The 26,112-nt window shown below is 38.3% G+C and overlaps 1 protein-coding gene across 7 annotated transcripts in view; it reads right to left on the reverse strand.

The window, feature by feature from the left end:
* Positions 1–23,689, reverse strand: part of vrk2 (VRK serine/threonine kinase 2) — a 178,042-nt gene extending 154,353 nt beyond the window's left edge. For 6 of the 7 annotated variants that reach the window (XM_039738962.1, XM_039738965.1, XM_039738964.1 and 3 more), the window contains exons 1-4: positions 23,598–23,689; positions 22,877–23,022; positions 18,383–18,438; positions 17,787–17,856 (exon numbers count right to left, since the gene is read on the reverse strand). In XM_039738962.1, coding sequence (XP_039594896.1) covers positions 17,787–17,856; positions 18,383–18,438; positions 22,877–23,003 — 253 coding nt within the window. In that variant the 5' untranslated portion in view covers positions 23,004–23,022; positions 23,598–23,689. Of the gene's footprint in view, positions 1–17,786; positions 17,857–18,382; positions 18,439–22,876; positions 23,023–23,183; positions 23,437–23,597 lie in introns of those variants that run through there. The other variant, XM_039738960.1, reaches the window with a different exon arrangement.
* Between the last annotated feature and the right edge of the window lie 2,423 nt (positions 23,690–26,112).

Consider the following 26,112-nt stretch of genomic DNA (forward strand, 5'->3'; position numbering starts at 1 on the left):
GCACAAACCGTTTATATAGGAGGCCCCTGGTGACTCCAGGTAAAACAATGTTTTACCAGTTGACTTAAGGAATTAAACTTGGTACAGTAGGTAATCTAACAATGTAATCTCAGATTTCACATTATCTGTGACATAAACACAGAACATGTCTAACAGAGTCTGAAAGGATTAAACTGCTTTGATCCACTTTTCTTTTCACATGGTGTCAACAGATGAAAATTCATTGATAATCAAAGTTGAGTTTTGTCCAGATTAAAGCAAGCATTTTATTATTGCATCAGTAACTTACTAGAAGTCTTCAGCTGGGTGTCTATCAAAATATACAGGGATGGGAACTCATGCACATGCAGTATTTTAAAATGTTTTACAGTTTGTAATATGGATATTAAATTAAGGAAAGTAAGATAAAAGCAATCAAGTAAAATATCTGTTAATACATTCAGCATTTTTAAAGCAATATCACTATACAACACTCACACCAAGGCTAAAAGGCTTTGAATATATGACACAGCTGTGGAATACATTTTAACATCTGTGTTCATGAATAATATAGTTACTACAAAATAATCTGAAAGAAAAGGCTTCAAATGACTGACATTTAAGATTTAAATATCATGTCTTTCATTATAGCCATAAATATGCTAATGTCTAGACTAGAGGCAAACAACAAAGAAATTGGTGAATCTTTCAAAAAACAGTTTAGCATGTTGCAGGACGAAACAGGTACTATCCCATTTTGTTATTTTATCAGTGGCACACAAGATCTTCTCTGTGGAAAATAAATGAACGACAGAGGAGCAGAAAAGACAGCAATGAATAAAACTACATTGCATGATTGAACTGCTCTTCAATGCTATCGACATTTGGTCAGTGTGCCTTCTAAGCTTCATTCAAAGCTGAGGTGACATCTCTACAAGACTACTTTCAGACAAAAAAGGATATTTGCTATAAGCTCATAACCATAAACTGAACTAACTGGAAAACTAACCTTAAAAAATAATTACGTGCTGATGCTTTTGTGTTCTTTTTCAAAACAAGATGCATAAGCACTGTCTCTTTGTAAGCCCATCTATTCTTATTAGAGTCTGAAACTTGACTTGTTCTATCAGGTGCCAAGATGCTTGTCTTCTCTGAAGGTGAACTGAGTCTACCATCTATCTAAAGCGGAGCGCTTGCAATCCTGAAGTTATAATACATAGCAACTTCAACCATGTGACATAGGAAGGAATGATGGCAAATTTCCACCAGTTTGTGACCAGTTCCACTCGAGGAAATAAGCTAGACCTGCTGTACTCAAATGTTAAAGATGCCTTTAAGTGTATTCTACTGGCTTCTTTAGGCAAGCCGATTCATCTTATTCCCAGCTACAATCCTGTTATTAGATGGAAACCTGTACCCACCAGAATAGAGAAGAAAGAGAGCATGGAGGTTGAAATGGCTCTGAATGACTTCTTCCAAAATGACAAACAGGGAAATGATGTGCGAGTTACATGAGGACGATATAGAGGGACTCTGCAACTGAATCAAATACTTGGTGGTACCCACAAACAAAGTTCATTGGTGTCCAAGCAACAAGCACTTGATTACAAAAGAACTAAAAGGTCTCGTGAATGAGAAAATGACAGCATTCAAATCCAGTGACAAAGAGGCTCTGAAAGACGTACAGTGTGGGCTAAAGAAAAAGCTGAGTGAAGGAAAGGAAGCTTACAAAGCTAAATTAGAAAAAAAACTCACTTAGAATAACATGAACGATGTCTGGAATTAACTAGGTATAATTAGTGGACTCAAGCAATCCAGGGTTTAGGTGCTAGACGGGAACTTGGACAAAGCTACCACACTGAACCATTTTTTTTTTAATTCTTGGACAAAGTTACCACCCTGAACCATTTTTTTAAAATTCTTTTAAAGATTTTTCCCTCCCACTGCCACATTCTACCAAGGTCTTCCCCACACCATCCCTACTACATCAACAAGTTCTATCACATCACCTGGAATGGCCAGTGACAAGTCCACCTATGACCATCAATGCAGATTATCCATAACTGAAGACCAAGGGAGAAAACTGGGGAACACAGGAAAAGCTGCAGGACAAGATGGAGTCAGACCTCAAGTTCTTAAGGCCTGTGGTGACCAACTTTGTGGCATCTTATGCCACCTGCTCAGTTTGTCCCAAAGGATTCAGAAAGTGCTACTGTTGTGGAAAACTTCAGGCATTGTTCCTGCTCCAAAGTAGGCAGGTGCCGCTTCATCTAATGAATACAGAGCAGTGGCACTTGCATTTCACATCAAGAAGACCTCTGAGAGACTGGTCCTGGACCACAAGTCCTCTTATGGTAGATCACCTGGAGCCACTGCAGTTTGCCTATCGGACAAGGATTGGAATGGAGGATACAATTATCTATCTAGACCACAAGGCTTATTCTCACCTCGACAAAGCTGGTAGAACTATGAGGATTATGTTTTTTGGTTTCTCCAGTTCCTTAATAACATCCAGCCATCCCAGTTAAGGGGTATACTCCGAGATATGCAGGTGGATGAGCCCATGGTGTCCGGGATAATGGACTATCAGATTCTGCACTTATGAAGTGTATTTATAAATGGGGATGAGAGACAATATAGGGGTCAGATGGAGAAATCTGTTTCTTGGTGCAAACAGAATTGTCTGCATCTTAACATCAGCAAAACCAAGCAACTAGTTATTGACTTTCACCGCACCAAACAGCCTCTATGTCTAGTCACTATTCTGTAAAAAGCCAAATTTCCTCCTGGGGACAAGTAAGGTTCTAACCAATATAAAATTAAGAAATTCCACAGAACGTTTCAACAAATTAAGAATTTTGTTTTATGTTTGTGTGTTTCATATGTCTTTTTATCCCATCTTTTTATGCCCTGATATAAGCTGTTCACATTTCTGTAATCCTCGAATTTATCAATAAATTGTATTATGCTGTTTCTTAAAGTGTGCTTCAGTACTCGGATATAAGTCTAAGGGTTGGGAATCCATATCAACAGATTAGGAAAGTAAAGTGGGAACCTAGCCAAACTGTCTATATGATAGTAGGTATTTTTAATGTGAAAGCAAAAAAGCACTAATTTATTAACATCAATCAATCCATTTCTCTTCTCCCCAAAAATTCATAGAGCACAGTAAATACAATCAATAATTAGTGCATGGTTCAATGGTTAAGCAGATATATGTGATTTCTTTACACAATTCCATATTTATTAATTGTTTAAGCTGTAATTTGAACACATGTAAAGAAGTATTTAGCTTTTACTACACCGTGAGCTATGACACAATGACCTTTTGAAATGTAAACATTTATAAACACAAATAGAAAGCCGAAGGTCACTGTGACGATGCAGATTCACTGCATGCTCCCATCTTGTGTCCGGGAGCTTTTGAACCCGTTACCGTCGGTAATGTCACCGATGAGCACGGCAGTGAGGCACAACATGGCAAGGGGATGGTGTAAAAGTGTAAAGTGCTTTTATTAAAAATATCAATAAGCAAAGTGTCTAAATAAAAAGAGTGCAGTGCTTTCCAAATCCTTCAATAAATAACCCCATAAAATTGAAACATGGAGGTAAAAACCAATAAATAGAAAAAACAACAATCCTTTAAAACAAGGTTAAAACAATGCTGGAAGCAGTCTCTTAAGAAACAAGCCTGGCGCATTCTTTAACTGGTGACCCCCCTGCTTCTCCCTATCCAGGCTTCACAACAGGGGAGCCACCCCACCTGCAGCTGTCCTTCCTTCTGGTCTAAAGGCTTCCCGATCCCTGGCTTCGGTTCAGCACTCTCCCCAGACAGAGACTTAGTTTCCCCACCGGCCAGGACTCCCACACTGGAGAATCCATCTTAGAAAGCCTACCGACTCCCGCTGCCTTCTCGGCCTTACGCGGCCAGCCGTCCTTCTTCTGGTCACTCCAGCTCCTTGATCGTTCAGCTGGAGTGGCCGCTTCCTTCTGCCCCACTGAGTGTCAGCCAAACACCCTTCTCGGGCCTCACCTTCCAGCTGCGTGCCTGCAAGCCTTCGCTCGTTTGCTCCGGTTCTCTCTCTACCCCGCTGCCTCCTGCAACCTCCGTCCTTCTTTTACTCTTCTTAGTAAAACAAATCTCACATATGTATATAATATTATATATCTATACTAATAAAAAGGCAAAGCCCTCACTGACTGACTGACTGACTCACTCATCACTAATTCTCCAACTTCCCGTGTAGGTGGAAGGCTGAAATTTGGCAGGCTCATTCCTTACAGCTTACTTACAAAAGTTAGGCAGTTTTCATTTCGAAATTCTACACGTAACGGTCATAACTGGAACCTACTTTCGTCCATATATACGGCCATAGCCTGCAGCTCGGTCACCGTGTGAGGCGGAGTTGCGTCCCGCATCATCACGCCTCCCACAATATTGAGTGCCTAAGCATATAAGGTTAATATTTGCGGGTGAAGGACTGTGCTTAGCATATTCATAAGTGCAGCTACTGCTGCTGAACAAGCCTTTGTACACATATCAATAGGAAAGCAAGGTGTAAAGCTTAATTTTAAATTACGTTCATAGACACGCTGCCGCTAAATATTCGCAGGCAAATCCACAACTTAATACCGGGAATGCCTATTAAACATCTTAGATTCACAAGTACATATTTGGGTAGTGATCACTTCGATGAATGAAACCTGTTCAAAAAACGCATTACACAATTGAGAAGTCAGCAAAACAATATGAAGGGAGTGACGCATACAAGCATATTCATAAGTGCAGCTACTGCGGAAACAAAGCACGATGTAAATCTTAAGTTTAAATTAAGTTCATAGACACACTGCTGCTGGCGTTTGTCATACCTACGACGAATACAATATTCGCAAGATACAAGTTTAATGAGAAAACACAGGGTGTAAACGAGACTTTTGATCACTTTCTAACGGAGTTAAAATTGCTGGTGAAGGGCTGTGCTTATGCAAACAAAGATGAGATGATCAGGGATAGAATAGTGTTTGGTGCAAACTCAGTGAAAGTGTGAGAGAAACTTAAGTGCTGGGTCTGAGCTAAAAGTAAATAAAGCCGTGGACATCGCAATATCGCTTGAGATATTCGTGAGATACAAGTTTAATTAGAAGACGCAGGGTATAAAACCTCGATGCTAAAGACCTGGCGAAGTCATGGAGAGCATGGAAGGACAAGTTCAGATTATACACAGAACTTGCAGTGCTGGAGGCAGAGGAAAACACTAAAGTCAGATTATTCCGTTATCTTATTGGAGAGAGCGGCAGAGAATTGTGTCAGGCGCTGACCAGTGATGTAAGACCTGATGAATTAACTATGAGCTTGATGATATGTAAATTTGATGAACATTACAACCCGAAAATAAACGCAACTATAGAGAGGTTCAGATTTTTTTCAAGAAATCAGGCAAGGAGAGAAAATATAGACAACTACGCCACAGATCTGAGACTGTTAGCAGGCACATGCAATTTAGGGGAGATTAAAAGTTCCCTTATACGTGACTGAATTGTGTTCGGAACCATTGATGCAAGACTGCAACAAAGATTACTGAGAGAAGACCAACTGACTTTAGAGAGGTGCATACAAATATGCAGAGCCACAGAACTGTCGAAGGAGAACAGCAGAACAGTGACACGGGCTTCCCCATTCTATACTTCTCCCAGTGAGTCTCTCTAAACCCTCCGTGCAGGAACATTATCATAAGGCTTAACAATCTTATTGTTACACCTAAGTGCGCCCTACCATCCTTATTACGGAGTCTTCCTTGCTTTACCGCTGGCTGCTTCTTTCCATTCACTTTCCTAGCTCTTTATTTAAACAGTTTTCCTTCTCACTTTTCCGCTCCTTTGCTGTCTTCTCCCTTTCCATTCAAAATACGCGTCTCCTTGCCTTTTTACAGTCAGTGCCCCTTACGTCACACCATGGTACATTTAGCACAAGTTAATACCGGGAATGCCTGTTAAACATCTTACATTCACGAGTAGCGATTTGGGTAGTGAACATTTCAATGAATGAAACCTGTTATCTTCACAACGGTTGACAAACACGGAATGTAACTTCAAAACAACATGTCCTCCAAATATGAACCTGATTGAAAGAAATAATGATAATCAAATCCTTTATGACAGCAACACTCATAACAGTGACAAAACAATTACACTGACAATCAGGTTATGTTTCCTTTTCTTTTTCATAACTTCTTTAATACACTACTTCTCTGCTGCAAAGCTAGGGTATTTTGCTAGTATATAATACATAAAGCAGAGTAAATGTACGTTTGTTTTTCCACCATACAAATCTGTGTCCGATCACCACCAAACTGGGCATGGGGTATGTTTGTTTGGGAAAAATGTGCGGGGTGAAGCGCAGGGCACCTTTTTCACCGACAGTTCCCAGCACGTCCCCATACTGCCAACAGGAGAAGGGCTGCTGATGTAAGACCAGATGAATCATCTCAAGAAAGGGAAACTAACAGAAGAAGAGCTGCTGATGCAAGACTGGATGAAACATCTGAAGAAAGGGAAGGGAGGCTGTAGTCAATGTATGTTTGTTTGTCCGCCATACAAATCTGCACCGGGCGTCCAATCACCACCAAACTGGGCATGGGGCTCCTTTGTGACCAGGAGGTGGTCATGGGGTATGTTTGTTTGGGATAAATGTCTGATGCAAGAGCGGATGAAACCTCTCAAGAAAGGGAAACCAGGCTGTCTGCCAACAGGCGAAGGACTACTGATGCAACACGTGGACAAATGCAGCACGAATTTAAAAAAAATATGGCTTTCGCATACAAACGACAAGTTGCATATCATGAACATCCTGTCGCTGTTATTGGCCGAATGGATCATATCTGTGTTCATTGTAGAGCTCTAAAATGGAAAGGTGAAACTGCCATCTCTACTTCGTCCACCTGAACGTCTATACTCTGATGTCAGAATCAACACCAATTTCAAAGCATTTCTTGAACAACATCAATTGTTCAAGTACATCAGTACAATTCCTGTTTTCAAATTACTTCTTTTGGTGCAACATTCAAAGTGCAAGGTCAAGTTTACCATACAATAGGATCATTACTTCCATCAACTGATGGGACAATCGAGTTCCTTCAGATCTACTTCATTGGAGATATTTCCACAACAGCGCATCATAGACACAGCAGAATACCTAACTCGAGACTGGACATTGTGATGAATTTAGAACAATTCCTTCATGAGAACAACGCATATGTCACCCTGTTCAAGACTGCACTTCAACGTATGTCAACAGATGATTATAAAGTTGTCATAAGAGCTTAAAAAAATGCCACAGGGAGAGCATCACCGACGATTCAATGCTCCAACACTTGATGAGGTTGCCATTGTAATGGTAGGCAATGACTTTGGGAAGTTGGACTTTATCATTGAGAAAAGGAACAAAAGTCTTCAGCGTGTGGCAGACACATACACACAGGGTCGTATGATGCCCTTCAGTATTCACTAATCTTTTGGCAAGACGAAGATGGGTATTACTTTGGAATTCCACAAAAGATCCATCTACAGGCAATTCTGTTGCTGGCAAGGAACTCAGTGCAATGGACTTTTAGGTTTACCGACTAATGAGTACAGTTTCTGAAGAGAATCACATCTTCAAATGCCGGCAACTTTTCCATCAATACATATCTATCTATTACTGAAGCAACTATCATAACAGGTTGCGCAAGACGTGAAAATTTTTTCATACCAAGAATAACGCTGATTCCGAATGATTTACCCTTTGATTTCAAACGGCTACAATTTCCTGTTCGTTTGGCTTTTGCTATGTCAATTACTGCAAGTTGCAGGCATCAATTTGGAATATCCATGCTTTTCACACGGACAACTCTACGTAGCATGTTCTAGAGTGGGCAATCCTCAGATCTGTTCATTTACACACCACAAGGGAAAAGAAAATAGTGTATACAAAGGCTCTGGAATAACCACTTGTATTACCTATTGCAATAAAATGTGAATCAGAAAAATGTTTGTTCCAATTCTATGTTGTGTTTCTTTCATTTGGGAAATTCATTATACATTCCTGGGCAACGCCGGGTACTCCTGCTAGTATGTACAAAAAAGAAACAAAAAAATTACTGAAGAACCAGGATATAAGGTAGGATTGCAGACACACCTCAAGGCCCTAATAAAATAAAAAAAATAAAAAAAGCTAAAAGACGACTAGCTAAAAGGATTAAAAGGCCGAAATGCTGGATAAAGAAAAAATTATTCATCATAGCTCTACTTCGTACTGAAATGAAAACAGTGCTTTCCCTCATGGGCTCTGCTGTTGAAAGTTTTTAATAGTGGTAAAGTACCATTCAAAAACACAAACAACTTACAATACAAATAAGTGGTACTGATTTTTGATGATCAGATCATAGAAAAAAATACAGTATTTAATATTGCATGATTCCATAAGTATTATTTGAGATAATCTTCTTCTTCTTTTGGTTACTCCCGTTAGGGGTCGCCACAGCAGATCATCTGCTTCCATATCTTTGTCCTCTGCATTTTGTTCTGTTACACCATCACCTGCATGTCCTCTCTCACCACATCCATAAACCTTCGCTTAGGCCTTCCTCTGTTCCTCTTCCCTAGCAGCTCTATCCTTAGCATTCTTCTCCCAATATACCCAGCATCCCTCCTCTGCACATTTCCATACCAATGCAATCTTGCCTATCTGACTTTGTCTCCCAACCATCCAACTTGAGCTGACCCTCTAATCTACTCATTGCTAATCCTGTTCATCTTCGTCTCTCCCAATGCAAATCTTAGCATCTTTAACTCGGCCACTTGCTTTCTGGTAAGTGCCACCGTCTCCAACCCGTATAACATAGCTGGTCCCACTACTGTCCTGTAGACCTTCCCTTTCACTCTTGCCGATACCCGTCTGTCACAAATTACTCCGGACACTCTTCTCCACCCATCCACCCTGCCTGCACTCTCTTTTTCACCTCTCTTCCACAATCCCCATTACTCTGTGCTGTTGATCCCAAGTAATTAAACTCATCCACCTTCGCCAACTCTACTCCCTACATCCTCTCCATTCCACTGACCTCCCTTTCATTTACACACACATATTCGGTCTTGTTCCTACTGACCTTCATTCCTCTCCTCTTTAGAGCATATCTCCACTTCTCCAGGGTCTCCTCAACCTGCTCTTTACGATTGCTACAGATCACAATGTTATCAGCAAACATCATAGTCCATGGGGACTCCTGTCTAATCTCGTCTGTCAACCTGTTTATCACCATTGCAAATAAGAAAGGGCTCAGAGCCGATCCCTGATGTAATCCCACCTCCAACTTGAATGCATCCGTCACTCCTACCGAAGCCCTCATCACTGTCACACTTCCCTCGTACTTATCCTGTACAACTGTTACATACTTCTCTGCCACTCCCGACTTCCTCATACAATACCACAGCTCCTCTGGAGGCACCCTGTCATATGCTTTCTCCAGGTCCACAAAGACGCAATGCAACTCCTTCTGGCCTTCTCTAAACTTCTCCCTCAACATCCTAAGGGCAAACACTGCATCTGTGGTGCTCTTTTTTTGGCATGAAACCATACTGCTGCTCACTAATCATCACTTCACTCCTTAACCTAGCTTGCACTACTCTTTCCCATAACTTCATGCTGTGGCTCATCCATTTTATTCCCCTGTTACTGCAGTCCTGCAAATCCCAATTCTTCTTAAATATCAGCACCAGTACACTTCTCCACTCCTCCGGCATCCTCTCACTTTCCAAGATTCCATCAACACTAGAATTACCAGAGCCTACGAAAAAACTCGTAATTCCGTCCCACCTTAAACTGCTTCTTAAATCCCTTCACACCTCTCCGCCAGCGCCCTTTGTCTTCTAAATGTGCTGATAAAGAGCAGCCGGCTATTCCATCCCCCCACCAATTTAGAACGTGCATGAACTTCTCTCAGCTCATGCCTTGATTGAGTATCTGGGAGTGAAGTGGAGTTTTAGAGTGGAAATAATAGATCGTTGTTTGGAACACACGCATTTCATGTCTGTTCCGTTTCTACAGTAATCTGTGTCAACACATTGTTAAAACAGAAACTTTTTTATATTCTAGTAGTAGATGACAAAATGTAGGCATAAACTATATAATGTATGAAGCCTGAAGTCCAAATAGCAAAGAAACATTTTCACAAGAATAACACAATTGCACTTTTATTCAAACATATAACTGCAGAAACAAAAGCCGCAACATGCGACATTGACACCAGTTTACTGTAACTGACTCCGTGGTTCAATAGATCAGCCCCGCTTGGAATCAAGGGTCACGGGTTCGATCCTGCGCCCCTCCGTTTTGAGAAGTAAACTGCTCTTAGTCTTACTGTTTTAGAATAAAAGCATACATTTGATTTCAGTCTGTAACAGCCGGTGCAATTTATGATCTTTGTAAAGGTTAGCTTTTTTTTTTTTTATTCACTTTTCACTCTCTCAGTCGCGTTCAGAATCAATCCATACAACCCCATCTGACACGGCTGTTTTCACTAAAGGCGCTATAGCTCTGCAGTGTACCACGATGCATACTAACGCCCCCGGTTCTGACACACAAGCGCTGGCGAAGCTGCCTTCTTCGTATCTCACCGTCACTTGCTTTTCTTTTTATTCAGTTTTATTGAGTGTTCCTGCCAGTCCCGCATGTTGCTGTATGCTTTTCTTTTGTACTCCAGGACATGCAGAGGAAAGAATGGTAAAGACCAGTAACCGGCTATATGCAATCATCAGACACTCCCCATCTGCCCGTGTCGTTCAAACACAGGAACATATATTGGTGTAAAAGTATAACAAAAGTGCACTTTTATTCAAGTGCACTTTTCCATCGCCTTTTCCTGTAAGAAGCAGTGTACACACTTCTCTCTATGCTGTGGTTTCTATTACACACCTGAAAGAAAGAGACAATACATGTGAAATATCCAGCATACAGCAACATGCGGGGACTGGCAGGAACACTCAATAAAACTGAATAAAAAGAAAATCAAGTGACGGTGAGATACGAAGAAGGCAGCTTCGCCAGCGTCTGTGTGTCAGAACCGGGTGGGGGGGCGTTAGTATGCATCGTGGTACAGCACAGAGCTATAGCGTCTGTATTCTGTTTCTTTTGTACTCCAGGGCACGCAGAGGAGAGAATAGTAAAGAGCAGTAAGTTCGCGCTATATGCAATCATCAGACACTCCCCATCTGCCCGTTGTTTTGTTATACTTTTCAATACTTTTATACTGCTCAAGCGGGCATGCTCAAAAATACACGTGTAATGCCACGAAAAGTGCACGCAGACACTTCATTTCGCAAACAAAACAAGTGCACTTTTATTCAAAACTACCTGTATAACCGAAGAAAAAGAAAGCAAGTTACAGTAGGCGATTGATACGACATCTTGCATGGTGCAATGCTAAGAAGTGCAGATTTTCATTCCGTGCTATATAAAATCATCACATTCAAATATTAACAGTTCCCACACACCCAAGGACCGTCCTTCCTACATTTACGACCGTGTACTTGTTGCCGTGTACACACCTCTCTGTGCTATGGTTTCTATTACACTGAATGAGCACCTGACACTGTACTTTCTTCCCTGGGGAAGGTCCGCATCAGAGAATTTCCAGTTCCTGCATAAATTCACACCCGATCTGGCGCTGTTCGTTTTCAAATAATATTGCATTAGTGCGATTATATTTTCACATATATTGTCTCTTTCTTTCAGGTGTGTAATAGAAACCACAGCATAGAGAGAAGTGTGTACACTGCTTCTTACAGGAAAAGGCGATGGAAAAAGTGCACTTGAATAAAAGTGCACTTTTGTTATACTTTACACCAATATATGTTCCTGTGTTTGAGCGACACGGGCAGATGGGGAGTGTCTGATGATTGCATATAGCGCCGAAGTTACTGGTCTTTACCATTCTTTCCTCTGCATGTCCTGGGTACAAAAGAAAAGCATACAGCAACATGCAGGGACTGGCAGGAACACTCAATAAAACTGAATAAAAAGAAAAGCAAGTGACGGTGAGATACGAAGAAGGCAGCTTCGCCAGCGTTTGTGTGTCAGAACCGGGGGGTAGCGTTAGTATGCATCGTGGTACACTGCAGAGCTATAGCGCGTCTTTAGTGAAAACAGCCGTGTCAGATGGGGTTGTATGGATTGATTCTGAACGCGACTGAGAGAGTGAAAAGTGAATAAAAAAAAAAAGCTAACCTTTACAAAGATCATAAATTGCACGGCTGTTACAGACTGAAATCAAATGTATGCTTTTATTCTAAAACAGTAAGACTAAGAGCAGTTTACTTCTCAAAAGGAGGCGCAGGATCGAACCCGTGACCCTTGATTCCCAAGCGGGGCTGATCTATTGAACCACGGAGTCAGTTACAGTAAACTGGTGTCAATGTCGCATGTTAAGGTGGCTTTTGTTTCTGCAGTTATATGTTTGAATAAAAGTGCAATTGTGTTATTCTTGTGAAAATGTTTCTTTGCTATTTGGACTTCAGGCTTCATACATTATATAGTTTATGCCTACATTTTGTCATCTACTACTAGAATATAAAAAAGTTTCTGTTTTAACAATGTGTTGACACAGATTACTGTAGAAACGGAACAGACATGAAATGCGTGTGTTCCAAACAACGATCTATTATTTCCACTCTAAAACTCCACTTCACTCCCAGATACTCAATCAAGGCATGAGCTGAGAGAAGTTCGTGCACGTTCTAAATTGGTGGGGGATGGAATAGCCGGCTGCTCCTAGCTTCTCTTTATCAGCACATTTAGAGAACAAAGGACGCTGGCGGAGAGGTGTGAAGGGATTTAAGAAGCAGTTTAAGGTGGGACGGAATTACGAGTTTTTTCGTAGGCTCTGGTAATTCTAGTGTTAAACAATCTAGTCTAACAGTCTAAAACAGTCTAAAAACGCCACTGCAATCGCTCCTTAAACACCTCCATGCTTCCATAGATGTGTCTTCTGGACCAACGGCCTTTCCATTTTTCATTCTCTTCACAGCTGTCCTTACTTCCTTCTTGCTAATCTGTTGCATTTCCTGATTCACTATCTCCACATCATCCAACCTCTACTCTCTCGTTCTCTTCATTCATCAGCGTCTCAAAGTACTCTTTCCATCTGCTCAACACACTCTCCTTGCTTGTACGTACATTTCCATCTTTATCATCCTAACCTGCTGCACATTTTTCCCAGCTCGATCCCTCTGTCTGTCTAATATTTAAGATAATAAAAAGCACTAACTTTCATTAAGAATTTTAAACAAAACATGAACGTCAAATATAAGTACTATACTAAAAGAATGTTGACAGTAGAATAAAGGTGTACAATAGTCCATAAAAGTGTCGACACAACACTATTTGATATTCAACAGCATGAGAAATTTGACAAACAAAAAGAGACCGTTCAGTCCATCAAGCCCATTTGTTTAGCTAATAGCTAAGCTGTCCCAATATCTCATCCAGATTTTTCTTAAATGTTGTCAAGGATTCTGCTTAAACTATATGTCTCGGTAGTTGGCTCCAGAATCCCACAACTCTTTGAATATAGAACTGCTTCCTGCCTTGAGTTTTAAATGCACTTCCCCTTAATTTACATCGATGTCCTCAAGTATGTGATTCACCCTTAAGCTGAAAGAATGTTGCTGGATCAACTTTATCAATGCCTTTGAGGATATTAAATACTTGGATTAGGTCCACACAAATTCACCTCTGCTCAAGACTACACAGGTTTAATTAAGGACGTGTCCTTAAGCCATGAGATGCACTTGGTTGCTCTACTCTGCACAGCTTCATGTGCTGCAATATTTTTCTTGTGCTGAACTGCATACAATACTCCAGATGCAGTCTTACTAGTGCATTATATAGTATGACCATAACATCCCTTGACTTAAATTCAACAGTTTTTAAGATATAGCCTAATATTTTATTTGCCTTTTTAAATAGCATCTGTGCAATGCTTAGTCAATGAAAATGTTGTCTCAACATACAGGTATACTTTTAAAGCCTTCTGCTTCCTGCATGACAGTGTCTCCCATTTGGTATTTATAATTGACTAGCAGGAGTACCCAGTGTTGCACGGAAATTAATAACTGGTGAATTTCCCAAATGAAAGGAACAGAACATAGAAATAGAACAAACAGTTTTCTGATACACATTTTATTGTAAGTTCCTCCACTATGGATTGTGTCTGGTGTAGCGTTTAGGACGACTTTGAAATAGACTTTCTTGTGGCATCTGAAATGGACCTTCCAATTCTACGTCTTTTTTTCGATGGCATGGGTATATTAGCGAAATGCAGGACAATTATAATGTGTTAGATGGTATTATGTATGGAATAAGCACCACAGTGTGATGAATCTGCCTTATTTACAATATGTCGGAAAGCGTTTGTAAGGAGCGTCTGTGTTGAACCGTGTGATGGTAACTACAGAGAGAAGTGACATACAACCGGTGCTGTGTCTGGTGAAAATGGTGGAGGAAGGATGCTGTTTTAAGGCGAGTCTCTGTTCAAAGGTGCTTGCATATAACGGACGTTAGCGAATGAAATAGAGCACTATCAGTGCGTGTGGGAGTGTGACCCGGTCACGCACACTGGGTCGTTCGTGTTTGATTTGATCGGGTGAAGGGGAACTGCCGTATTGATGTCAGTCGGCCTTCTGATACTTTGACACTTCTGGCCATCTCTTGGCAATTTAAAGAAACATGGGTAAAGAGCAACGCACAGAGACCAAAGCTGCCGCTAGATGGCACTGCCGTGAACGTCTGTTGCAACGTGCGGCCATTTTGTCGATGACAAGTATGGGGACATATGCCGAACGTTGTGTCGGTGAAAAGGTGCCTTTTGCTTCACCACAAACATTTTTCCCCAACCAAACATACCCCATGATCTTCTCCTGGTCACAAAGGAGTCCCATTCCCAGTTTGGTGCCGATCAGACACCAGGTGCAGATTTGTATGGTGAACATACATACAGTGGTGTGAAAAACTATTTGCCCTCTTCCTGATTTCTTATTCTTTTGCATGTTTGTCACACAAAATGATTCTGATCATCAAACACATTTAACCATTAGTCAAATATAAAACACAAGTAAACACAAAATGCAGTTTTTAAATGATGGTTTTTATTATTTAGGGAGAAAAAAATCCAAACCTACATGGCCCTGTGTGAAAAAGTAATTGCCCCCTGAACCTAATAACTGGTTGGGCCACCCTTAGCAGCAATAAATGCAATCAAGCGTTTGCGATAACTTGCAATGAGTCTTTTACAGCACTCTGGAGGAATTTTGGCCCACTCATCTTTGCAGAATTGTTGTAATTCGGTTTTATTTGAGGGTTTTCTAGCATGAAGCACCTTTTTACGGTCATGCCATAGCATCTCAATTGGATTCAGGTCAGGACTTTGACTAGGCCACTCCAAAGTCTTCATTTTGTTTTTCTTCAGCCATTCAGAGGTGAATTTGCTGGTGTGTTTTGGGTCATTGTCCTGTTGCAGCACCCAAGATCGCTTCAGTTTGAGTTGACGAACAGATGGCCGGACATTCTCCTTCAGGATTTTTTGGTAGACAGTAGAATTCATGGTTCCATCTATCACAGCAAGTCATCCAGGTCCTGAAGCAGCAAAACAACCCCAGCCCATTACACTACCACCACCATATTTTACTGTTGGTATGATGTTCTTTTTTTGAAATGCTGTGTTCTTTTACGCCAGATGTAACGGGACATTTGCCTTCCAAAAGTTCAACTTTTGTCTCATCAGTCCACAAGGTATTTTCTCAAAAGTCTTGGCAATCATTGAGATGTTTCTTAGCAAAATTGAGACGAGCCCTAATGTTCTTTTTGCTTAACAGTGGTTTGCGTCTTGGAAATCTGCCATGCAGGCCGTTTTTGCCCAGTCTCTTTCTTATGGTGGAGTCGTGAACACTGACCTTAATTGAGGCAAGTGAGGCCTGCAGTTCCTTAAACGTTGTCCTGGGGTCTTTTGTGACCTCTCGGATGAGTCGTCTCTGCGCTCTTGGGGTAACTTTGGTCGGCCGGCCACTCCTGGGAAGGTTCACCACTGTTCCATGTTTTTGCCATTTGTGGAGAATGGCTCTCACTGTGGTTCGCTGGAGTCCCAAAGCTTTAGAAATGGCTTTATAACCTTTACCAGACTGATAGATCTCAATTACTTATGTTCTCATTTGTTCCTGATCTTGGCATGATGTCTAGCTTTTGAGGTGCTTTTGGTCTACTTCTGTGTCAGGCAGCTCCTATTTAAGTAATTTCTTGATTGAAACAGGTGTGGCAGTAATCAGGCCTGGGGGTGGCTACGGAAATTGAACTCAGGTGTGATACACCACAGTTAGATTATTTTTAACAAGGGGCAATTACTTTTTCACACAGGGCCATGTAGGTTTGGATTTTTTTTCTCCCTAAATAATAAAAACCATCAATTTAAAAACTGCATTTTGTGTTCACTTGTGTTATATTTGACTAATGGTTAAATGTGTTTGATGATCAGAAACATTTTGTGTGACAAACATGCAAAAGAATAAGAAATCAGGAAGGGGGCAAATAGTTTTTCACACCACTGTACATACATACATTCACACATACATAGACTCTGCTTTATATATTAGATATTCAAATTGCCCACGTGTAGGACTTTGCACTTTTCTATATTAAACAGTTTTTTCCAGGTGTTTGCCCAGTTCTGAAGGCTGTCCATTTCTTTTTGAAATGTTTTTGCTGCGTCCTCAGTGTCTGCCATCCTGTGAATTTTAATGTGCTCGAATTTGACAAGTTTACTAACTATACCCAAATCAATGCCATTAGAATAAATCAGAAAAAGTAATGGTCCAATGACATATCCCTGAGGTACTCCACAGATAACCTTGATCCATGTGGAGCATTTTCCTCTTATCATCTGTACAGCACTCAATACAGAAAACCAGAAATTATATTTAATTCAACTGAAACCAGACTCTTCTGGATAGAAATATAAATGTAACTTACTGATTTTAATTAAAAAAATTAAGGCACTGTTTTAAGATATAACTTCCCAAAATTATTAAATAGAGCAGTGTTTTTTGGCACAGAAATAACTATACTTTGACAAGACATGAAGCAAAATCGCTAGTATAAAAACAAATTTCTGTGATAAAAAAACACATTTTTTACAGAAAGAGAATGAAAGTTGTTCTTAAGTGGGACCAAGTTACCAAAAGCGAGAGAACTGACCAATACGTAATATTTAAAGGATTTTGGTCAAATTATTAATTTACAGATGGTGACGATGAAAATTAAACAAATACATGTTGCATGCATCATTTGATAGTTGCAATGATTATTACAAACACGAGAATTGTTTAAATATGACTAGTTGGTTTTCAGTTAAAAGCACAATGTGTTTTAGCATCTGAAAATTGTTAATTTCAGGAAATCAAATAATCTGTGAATTAGAATTTAAAAAATTGTCAGGATAATCAGGGCTGGGGAGTAAGGGAATGGGCTATTCCTGTGGCTCTGAAAATATGGTTCCCAGTATTTTCTATCAATAAAAACACTTACAAATCTTTGACCATTAGAGTAGTAGTTAAGTAAACATACAAAAAAAAAAAAAAAAGAGATCTTAATGAGAAAAAAGTACTAATTAAACTCTTCACTTTTATGTATACTACATTTTACCAGCCAGATATACTCCTGTAAGTGGTGCAATTCATGGTATATAGCTAAATATCTATGTTAAACAAAATAAAAACAATACACTTACTATCAGCTGGCTTTGCAGCCCTTTGGTAAAATTTAAGTTCAGAGAACAGTGGTCCATTTTCTTTATATTCCTTAATAAGGCATAAAATATGAATCAAAAATTTCAAATTAGACATTATAAAGCTATATACAAAAGCAGTTAAAGAAAAAAATAAAGAATATTTAAATATGTATTATTTTAGTTATAATAAAGATTAAAATCAAATAAAAATGATGATCCAATCCAAAAAGTTTTTCTGTATGAAAAACAAACACTAAAATCAAATCAGTGCATAAAACATAACAACATGAATATATTTTTCCAATTAGACTATCAGCAATTTATCTAAAATTGTGGTGCAATACTAATGACTTTTTCAAACACTGTAGCTTTAGAATAAAATATATTTCTATCTTATTTATAGCTAGACAATCAGTTATCTAAAATGAAGCAATAACAGTCACTATTGTTTCACAAATACTTAAAATAAACATAAGCATCTATTTGTGCACTTAACCAAACAGATGATCTCTTACTTCTTGCAATAACAAGGTGACAAGCAAAGAGAAATTTACAGCATGGTAAAAAGATGAAAAAAAATTGCAAGCACTACTTACTACTTTAATTACAAATTCTGCCTCATCTTCATCATGTTTCCCAGTACCTGGAGATGCTAAAAGCATAATCAAAAATATTAACAAAACAAAAAATAAAAACTCTCAATCCTTAGTGTACTGTTACGAAAAACTAGTAAATCATGATTTAAACAAAAAAGTTAAAAATGTTACATTTTTACTTTAAAAAAAAAAAAATGAGATTTCTTATATTCTATACTAACCATTCTGTGGTTGGCTTTAACTGGAATTTACTTCTGTTAGGAATCCCCTGGAAACATTGTAAAAACTTGACCAAATGGTTTTAATTCATAGAATTTCCAACACAGTAATGTTTGATTTCCTGGAATTTTAGTGAGGAAAAATTTGGTAAAGGGCTGAGAAAAGTTTGAGAACAACAATGCTGGGGTGCCCCATTAGGCAAAACTATTGGATGCTAGCTAGATACTTTATTAATCCCAAGTGGAAATTCACATACTCCAGCAGCAGCATACTGATAAATCATTGGTCTTACCATTCCAGGTTTGGAGACGATTTTGGCTGATGTTACAAAACTATTAAACATAAATGAGACATTCCCTGTGGGAGACATCAATGTTGACTTAAAAATAACAGGGAAGTCTTGAGCACTTGTGTACAAAATCAGCGTTAACTTTTCTGCTTATTTAGCTCATTAATGGTTTAATGCAAGGTTGGCTTGGCAAATAATCACTTTTATTTGGACAGACAGATGTGGTATTATTTGTTAAAATGACAGTTGTGAGCAGAAAGATCTACTTTTTTTTGGAAGGACTTGAGATTCTGCTTGTGAATGAGGCAAGGGCAATAAACCTAAATTGCTCAACTGTCAAAATGTGATATTGCTGGTCCTGTGAGAGATACCTGCCACACATTTCTATCACAAGCACTATAACATATAATTTTAAAACTCATAACTACAAAAATAAAATAAAGCATCTTAAAAACACTATTAATAAATTATGGCATAAAGTCTTTTTAGTTTCCAATATAGTATTACTAGCTGTATCCTGTGGCTACGCTCACATAGTAATGAAACAGGACAAAGTTTAAAAATCAACAGATGCTGGCACTATATCCGACTGTGTTCAGCTCCGACGGGAGAGCGTTCCCACGTGGAGAGTAAAGCACATGGCCGTGATATCTCTGGCATTCAGCAGCTACCGTCTAAAACACATGGAGCTCTGATCTCTCTCTCAAAACGTCAAACGTTACACCTTAACAATCTGAAGATGATAATGTCTGTTGAACAAACAGGTATCGCTAGCTAAGCGAAGGCAAGGTGCACTGCAACATGTGGCAAGATGAAGACCAACTTGAACAGAGGCTGGTGAGTGAATGAGGAAGGCCCCGCCCCCTGCTCTTGGCCCACAGCCACTCTGTTGGATCTGCATAAATACATCGGTACCGCAAGCAAACTATGGTACTTAGTCAGTACTACTGACCACAGCATTAACCACTTCCACCACAATGACATAAATGTCAATCTATATTTTATATACGGTTGCAGCTTTCAAATCAAATATCATTATAGGAATAAATAGAAGCATAAAGCAAATGATTAAACTGCTACACAAAACAAACAGCTAATGATGCATCTAGCAGATTTATTTAAGTCTACATGCTAGGACTCTAGGTCCATGGTATACATAAACTACACTATTTTCCAACAAACATCTGGCTGAACTAAAGCAAGTTATTCCCAACTTGAAGATGTAGTCATTTTAATGTATCATCACAGTTTTCCTCAGTAATTTGAAAATGCTCAATTTTAATATTAAAACATTTCAAATTTTAAGCCAGTCAAGCTGCAAGTTAAACATTTGCATCAATGTGCAGGAAATTTCCAATTAGTAAGTATTTTTCTATTCTAATTATATCGGTGGTCTCAAACTCCGGTCTTAGAGGGCCGCAGTGGCTGCAGGATTTCATTCTAACTCTTTTCTAATTGGTGACCAGTTTTTGCTGTTAATTAAATTCCCTTTCATTTTAATTGACTTTTTTTTTTTTTTTAAAGATGCGTTCCCCTGAATTTCTTCACTGTTCCTCTAAATTGCTTCATTTCTATCCTTAAATGGCACCCAAACAGAAATGAAACGTGAAGTGAGTGAGCCAACAGAAGACCAGCTAAATCAGGGTCTCAGACTCCAACCTGTTGCTCAATTAGGCATCAATTCTTGCTGTTAATTAAACCCGTTCTTTAGTTCCATGGCCTGTTGCTGCTCGCATTGTGCAATGGCATACATTTCCAAAATTATTGATTTTCTCTTTTTTAAAGAGCACTGTTAAAATGTTTTGTGGACCTGAGCAGTCCAACATTCCTTTTCTCATATTTGTTATATATAAAAACCCACCATAAGAGAAAATACCTACATAATTTGTAAGCCAAAGTGCGTGTGGTACTGAGGTGTCACCCGTTGCGTGGCTGCACTAGCGTCCTAATTTGGGATCCTGAGGTGGTTAGTTGTGTGGTGGGTGCAGCAATGCAATATAGTAGTTCTTGCTCCCAACCGTTATTTCTAGGCAATATTATTGAGCAAAATCAGCGGTGAAAATAAGCAAGGGTTTCTACTACCACTGGGTAAATTAAACACTAATTTAAAAAAATTACTGTTCTAAAGACTCACAGACACTGCCCCATCCATTGCATGATTCGAAAAACAATACTTTATAACTATTAATCTTTCTGACAATATTTTACTTAATGCAAACATTATCCTGTTGTATTTTCGTCCCTTTCCTTAAACCACCTTTCATCATATTTTCATCCTCTTAAAACCCCAAATTTAAAACTTCTGACCATTACATGCCTGTACTATAAATCAAGTTCTATTTTTTGAATAAATTATTTTTTTCTTGAATAAAGAATTTCAGTTACATTACTAAAACACAACATACATGGAATTCAAGTTTATCAATCTTAACATAATGAAAGATGCACTTTTATATATCCAAAATTGGCTGAAAAATGCTTACTCTGGATGGCTTTCAGAATTTCATTTTGATATTTAGGGAAAGATTTAAGATAAAAAGTTCACTTCTCCAAGCTGAAAAAATAAGAAACTCTGCTTCAGAAAACTAAGACATGCCCAAACTGCAGCCCAGTTTTCTGTTCAGCTTGTTAACTTCCATAATCATGGCGACATAAAACAGATGTAGGGGAAAACACTGTTTTCAGTTCTCCATCCAGACAAAATTTGCCAAAACCAGACACCAACTAATGTATGCCATCACATATTGTCCTGTAACCTGTGTAGAGGCAAGCACAAGCTACAAATATCACACAGAAACAACACCTACATCTAGCTTAGTGTTTTATGTCCTTATAAAAATAACAGTCACAATAAGAATAGCCTAGGAGAGATGATGAAAAACCAATTATTAAGAACGTGAACTGGACTCCTTGTATGATATAGTGTTCCTTATAACTAAAAACCTAGTATGTAAATTACAAGAATTTTAATTGCACATTCTTGAAGGCTCTGTGAGCAAGTACATAAAAAGATGAATTAGTGCATACATACTATATAATAATTAACTGAATTCCATTGGCTAACAATAATGTTGACCAATTTTCTCTCCATATCTTTTTTCACCCTCGTAGTCCCTCCTGATTTTTTTCCACAACTATCAAATTAATTAATGTATATAGATATACAATCTATATATCAAGGCACATTTTTCATTCAAGATGTTTTGTTAAACAGCATGCAGTAATGTCCTGTGCAAATAATAATTTATGAATATAGCATATCAAGACAACAACAAACCTAGACACCAAACCTCAATTGAAATGGTTGACGACATGCATGATAAACAAATATCCATATACAGTATAAAGTAAAAATCAATATCTTTGCATAAACTCACCTATCACAGATAAAAGCTGGTACAAACTTAATACCATTGAAATGCCAAGTAGACTGGCATTCAATTTAAGAAATCAATTACTAATTTGCAGTTTAAACAAGTTTGAAGTAGCCTCAAATGAAAGGCCACCGATTGCTGGCACTTAAATTTAACAAACATGATTACATAATGCCAATCTACACATACTCCCATCTATTTTATGAACTTGATTTTCAATTCCAGGGATGTATAAAGCTGAAGTCAATCCTGTCCTCACTGGGGACAAAAAAAGAACCAGTACAGAGTGAGATATCAGTCTGGCATAAGGCATACAAATCAGGGCAGTTCTTAATCACTACCGGTAGTTAACTTAACACAAAGGTTTTGTGGGAAGACATCTGAGACCGATGTAAAGCGGGGCCGACAGTTGGGCTAGAAAATACATTAGGGTAATTTTGAATCATTAGTTAACACAGGTTTTGTGCTTTGTTAACACTGTGCTTGATGCAGGGAGTGGATAAACCATTAGGCTAGAAAAAGTAAACTGTTTAAGTAAAAAGTAATATCTAAATTGATTTTACCCTAATTTTCTGATTATTTGTCTCTGGGGAAAAACCAAAAAAAACTCACCTAGATATATCAGGCCAAATCCACCTTGTCCGATCATTTTTCCTAGTCTCCATTGCCTCTTTTCTGCATCTGTTACAATCCATCCTTCAGGCAGTGGGCGAGGAAGAGCTTTTTTTCTGGGTGGCATAACACCGTAACCTACCTTCCTAATGAACAAAAGACCAGAATGTTATTCAACAATAAATAAATAACACATAGACATCATGAAATTTGAATGAACTTTAAGCTGCTTGTAGGAGTTTCTGATGGTAATTAAGGAATTTCATAAAACAATGTTAAACTTGTGGAAAACTAGATAGTCACTCACTACGGAAGTGTGTTGTAAACCGTTGCTCTTTTCCACGGCATTCTATTGTTTCTTTTGCTGATAGGTGCATACTTCTACTTATACAATTCCACTTGAAAGACTTAGTTTCGATTTTTCAACACTAACGACGCTGTAACAATATGACTACTGATACATGGATAGATTACACGTGTTCTTCCTCTTTTATCTAAACTAAAGATTCCACACTGGAAACACTGAAGATCTTTCACAGGTATTTTTTTAAATCAGCACACGCAAATCACAGTAACCAGAAGTTTATTATAACATCTTTGAGGTTTCTTTATTTAACAATATACTGAAAGTATGTTAACGCGTAAATACATCAAAAACAGTGCAATTCTTAACTAATTACAAAGTTAATAAGTGCAGAAAACAGCAGTACTGTACACTCACCAAGTCCTACAGAGCCGCGCAAAGTTACTTCCTCCTTCAGCTAGTTGTGTCCGTGACTGACGTGTCAATCGCCCAATAGACGTGCAAATTGATAGCGGCTGCTTAACAATACGTGCCAGTCCTAATAAAGTAGGGGCGGAAAGTGCTGACGTCATTTTACAATACATGCTGTAAACTACACGTGAGAAATTTAAGTAGGCGACTATACATATTTTAATCATAGTAGTGAATTTTAAAAGAAATTTTTCAGACTCTGACACGCTGTGTTCATCTATTCAGTCACATACCGTTACAATATTGCACATAATAATAAATATTAATACACGTATTTGTATTGAAGTAGGCACTGTGGTGTAGTGGTTAAGGTTTTGGACTTCACACCCTGGGGATGTGGGTGCAAATCTTGCTACTAAACTGTGTGATCCTGAGTAAGTTACTTGACCTGCCTGTGCTTCAACTGGAAAACCAAAAGAAATGTAACCAATTGTATAATAAATGTTGCAAGTCGCCTTGGAAAAAGGCATCAGCCGAATAAGTAAAAGTAAATATAGCACCTTTCCCATGCTCAGATTGCTTCACAAAAATTCAGAAAGAACAGCTGGGCATATACTGTATAACATCGAATGCATATAACATCTGCATAAAAACTAAATAAAGATAAATGCAGGCTATACAAAGCATTGCAATGGAATAAAAAACAATAAACCAGAATAAAATACAAAAATGCTAGAAGAAAACCCTGAATAAATAACATTACTAGTGATACAAACATAAATTATTCTTAGCACCTGGACTGAGGTGGTAAACTCAAAAAACGGTCAAAATGTTAAGGTAAGTTAAATCCCTTCCTGAACTAATTTTTTTTGTTTTGTTTTGTTTTCATTATTTAAAAAATGAATTGTGTCAGATGATCTCATTAATTTAAGGGTAGTCCAAAATCTGGGTGTGACAGAACTAAAGGCCTGTCACCCACTGAGCACAGGTAACTTCGAGGCACAACAAGATTGTCAGAATCAATGGACCTTAGTGGATGGAGGATTTACTGACGCGTAAGGCTGCTTAAATCTTTGTAGATTAGTAATAGAGTTTTGTTTTCAGTCCTGTATGACACAGGGAGCCAGTCACAGCAGAGCTGAATGGGTGTTAAGTGTTTGCTGTCATGGGTCTGTTTAAGAAGTTTTGAACCATCTGAAACTGTGATAACAGATTAGAAGAAGCAGAAGTTACAGTAGTCAATGCAGAATGTAATAAAAGGATCGACAAGTTTATCAGCATTAGAACAGGAGGGGAAAGAGCAAACACTGAATATGTTACAGAGGTGTAATAAAAAAGTATCTTTATGTGGTTTATGTGGGTAGAGCAAGAAAGAGATAAATAACAAATGACACTAAGGTTGCTAGCAGTAGAACAAGGACTGATAACATCATCACCAAGAGTGATTAAAAAGAAACTCATTTTCTTAATCTGAGCTTTAGTGCCAATTAGCATGACTTTAGTTTTATTGCAGTTTAATTTTAAAGAGATATTCAATTCAAGTTTTAATTTCAATGGGGCAAGTTGCGAGCTAAGCAAATTCTGATGAAATTTCACTTTTAACGCTGAAATAGGTCCGAACGTCATTTACATAAAAATGATAACCCAGTCCAAAGCTCATTGGAGACTGGAGAAGTGTAGGGTTCTGAAAACTTGCTGTTTAAAAGTACTTATATGAAATACATTTGACTGTCAATTGATGCAATTATTACTGTATTTTAATCAGATAATGAGAACAATAAATGACCTGCAGTACTGTTTGAATGGCTGTTTGAATAACAGTTGATTGTATTTAGTGTAGATCTTGAGACTTCTACAATTTATAAAGTATGAGAAAGTGGCACAAACATTTTTTCTGAATGTACTTTTGGAAATAACCGTGATGTGCAGTTTCAGTTCTCCTTTGGAAAATACAAGTCTGATTATGCTTTATACTAAAGAGTTGCAATATAAATCCGTACTTGAGAGCAAGGTTGTTTGTACATTACAATTCAATATTATATTGGTCTTTTATCATTTATGTTATTATTATTATTATTATTATTATTATTATTATTATTATTATTATTATTATTATTAATGTTATAATAAACTCCTTTCATATTAGTCTTCTTGGCCAGGGCTCTTACTTGGATGGGACATCTTCATGGGGGGCCACCAGGGGCAGCTGCAGAGCCCTACTTTTTTGGGCTTCAACTATACCTGGGAGTGTTTCCAGACCTCTCTTTATCCTAATCATTTTAAAACATTTTCCCCTACATATCATATGATTACAAAATATTTCCAATGTGCATTCAACAACAAGACTGTTTTCTTATATATTGTACATAGCACAAACAAAGTTTACTTTGCTCATCTACACTACCAGGAACAGACAAAAAAGACCATGACTAGCACATATACAGTATATACACTTTATGAAATATGAATAGATACTGTACATACACTTATACGTGCATTATATAAGAACATATATCTGTCA

Source organism: Polypterus senegalus, chromosome 16, assembly GCF_016835505.1.
Source record: "Polypterus senegalus isolate Bchr_013 chromosome 16, ASM1683550v1, whole genome shotgun sequence".
Taxonomy (NCBI): Eukaryota; Metazoa; Chordata; class Cladistia; order Polypteriformes; family Polypteridae; genus Polypterus; species Polypterus senegalus.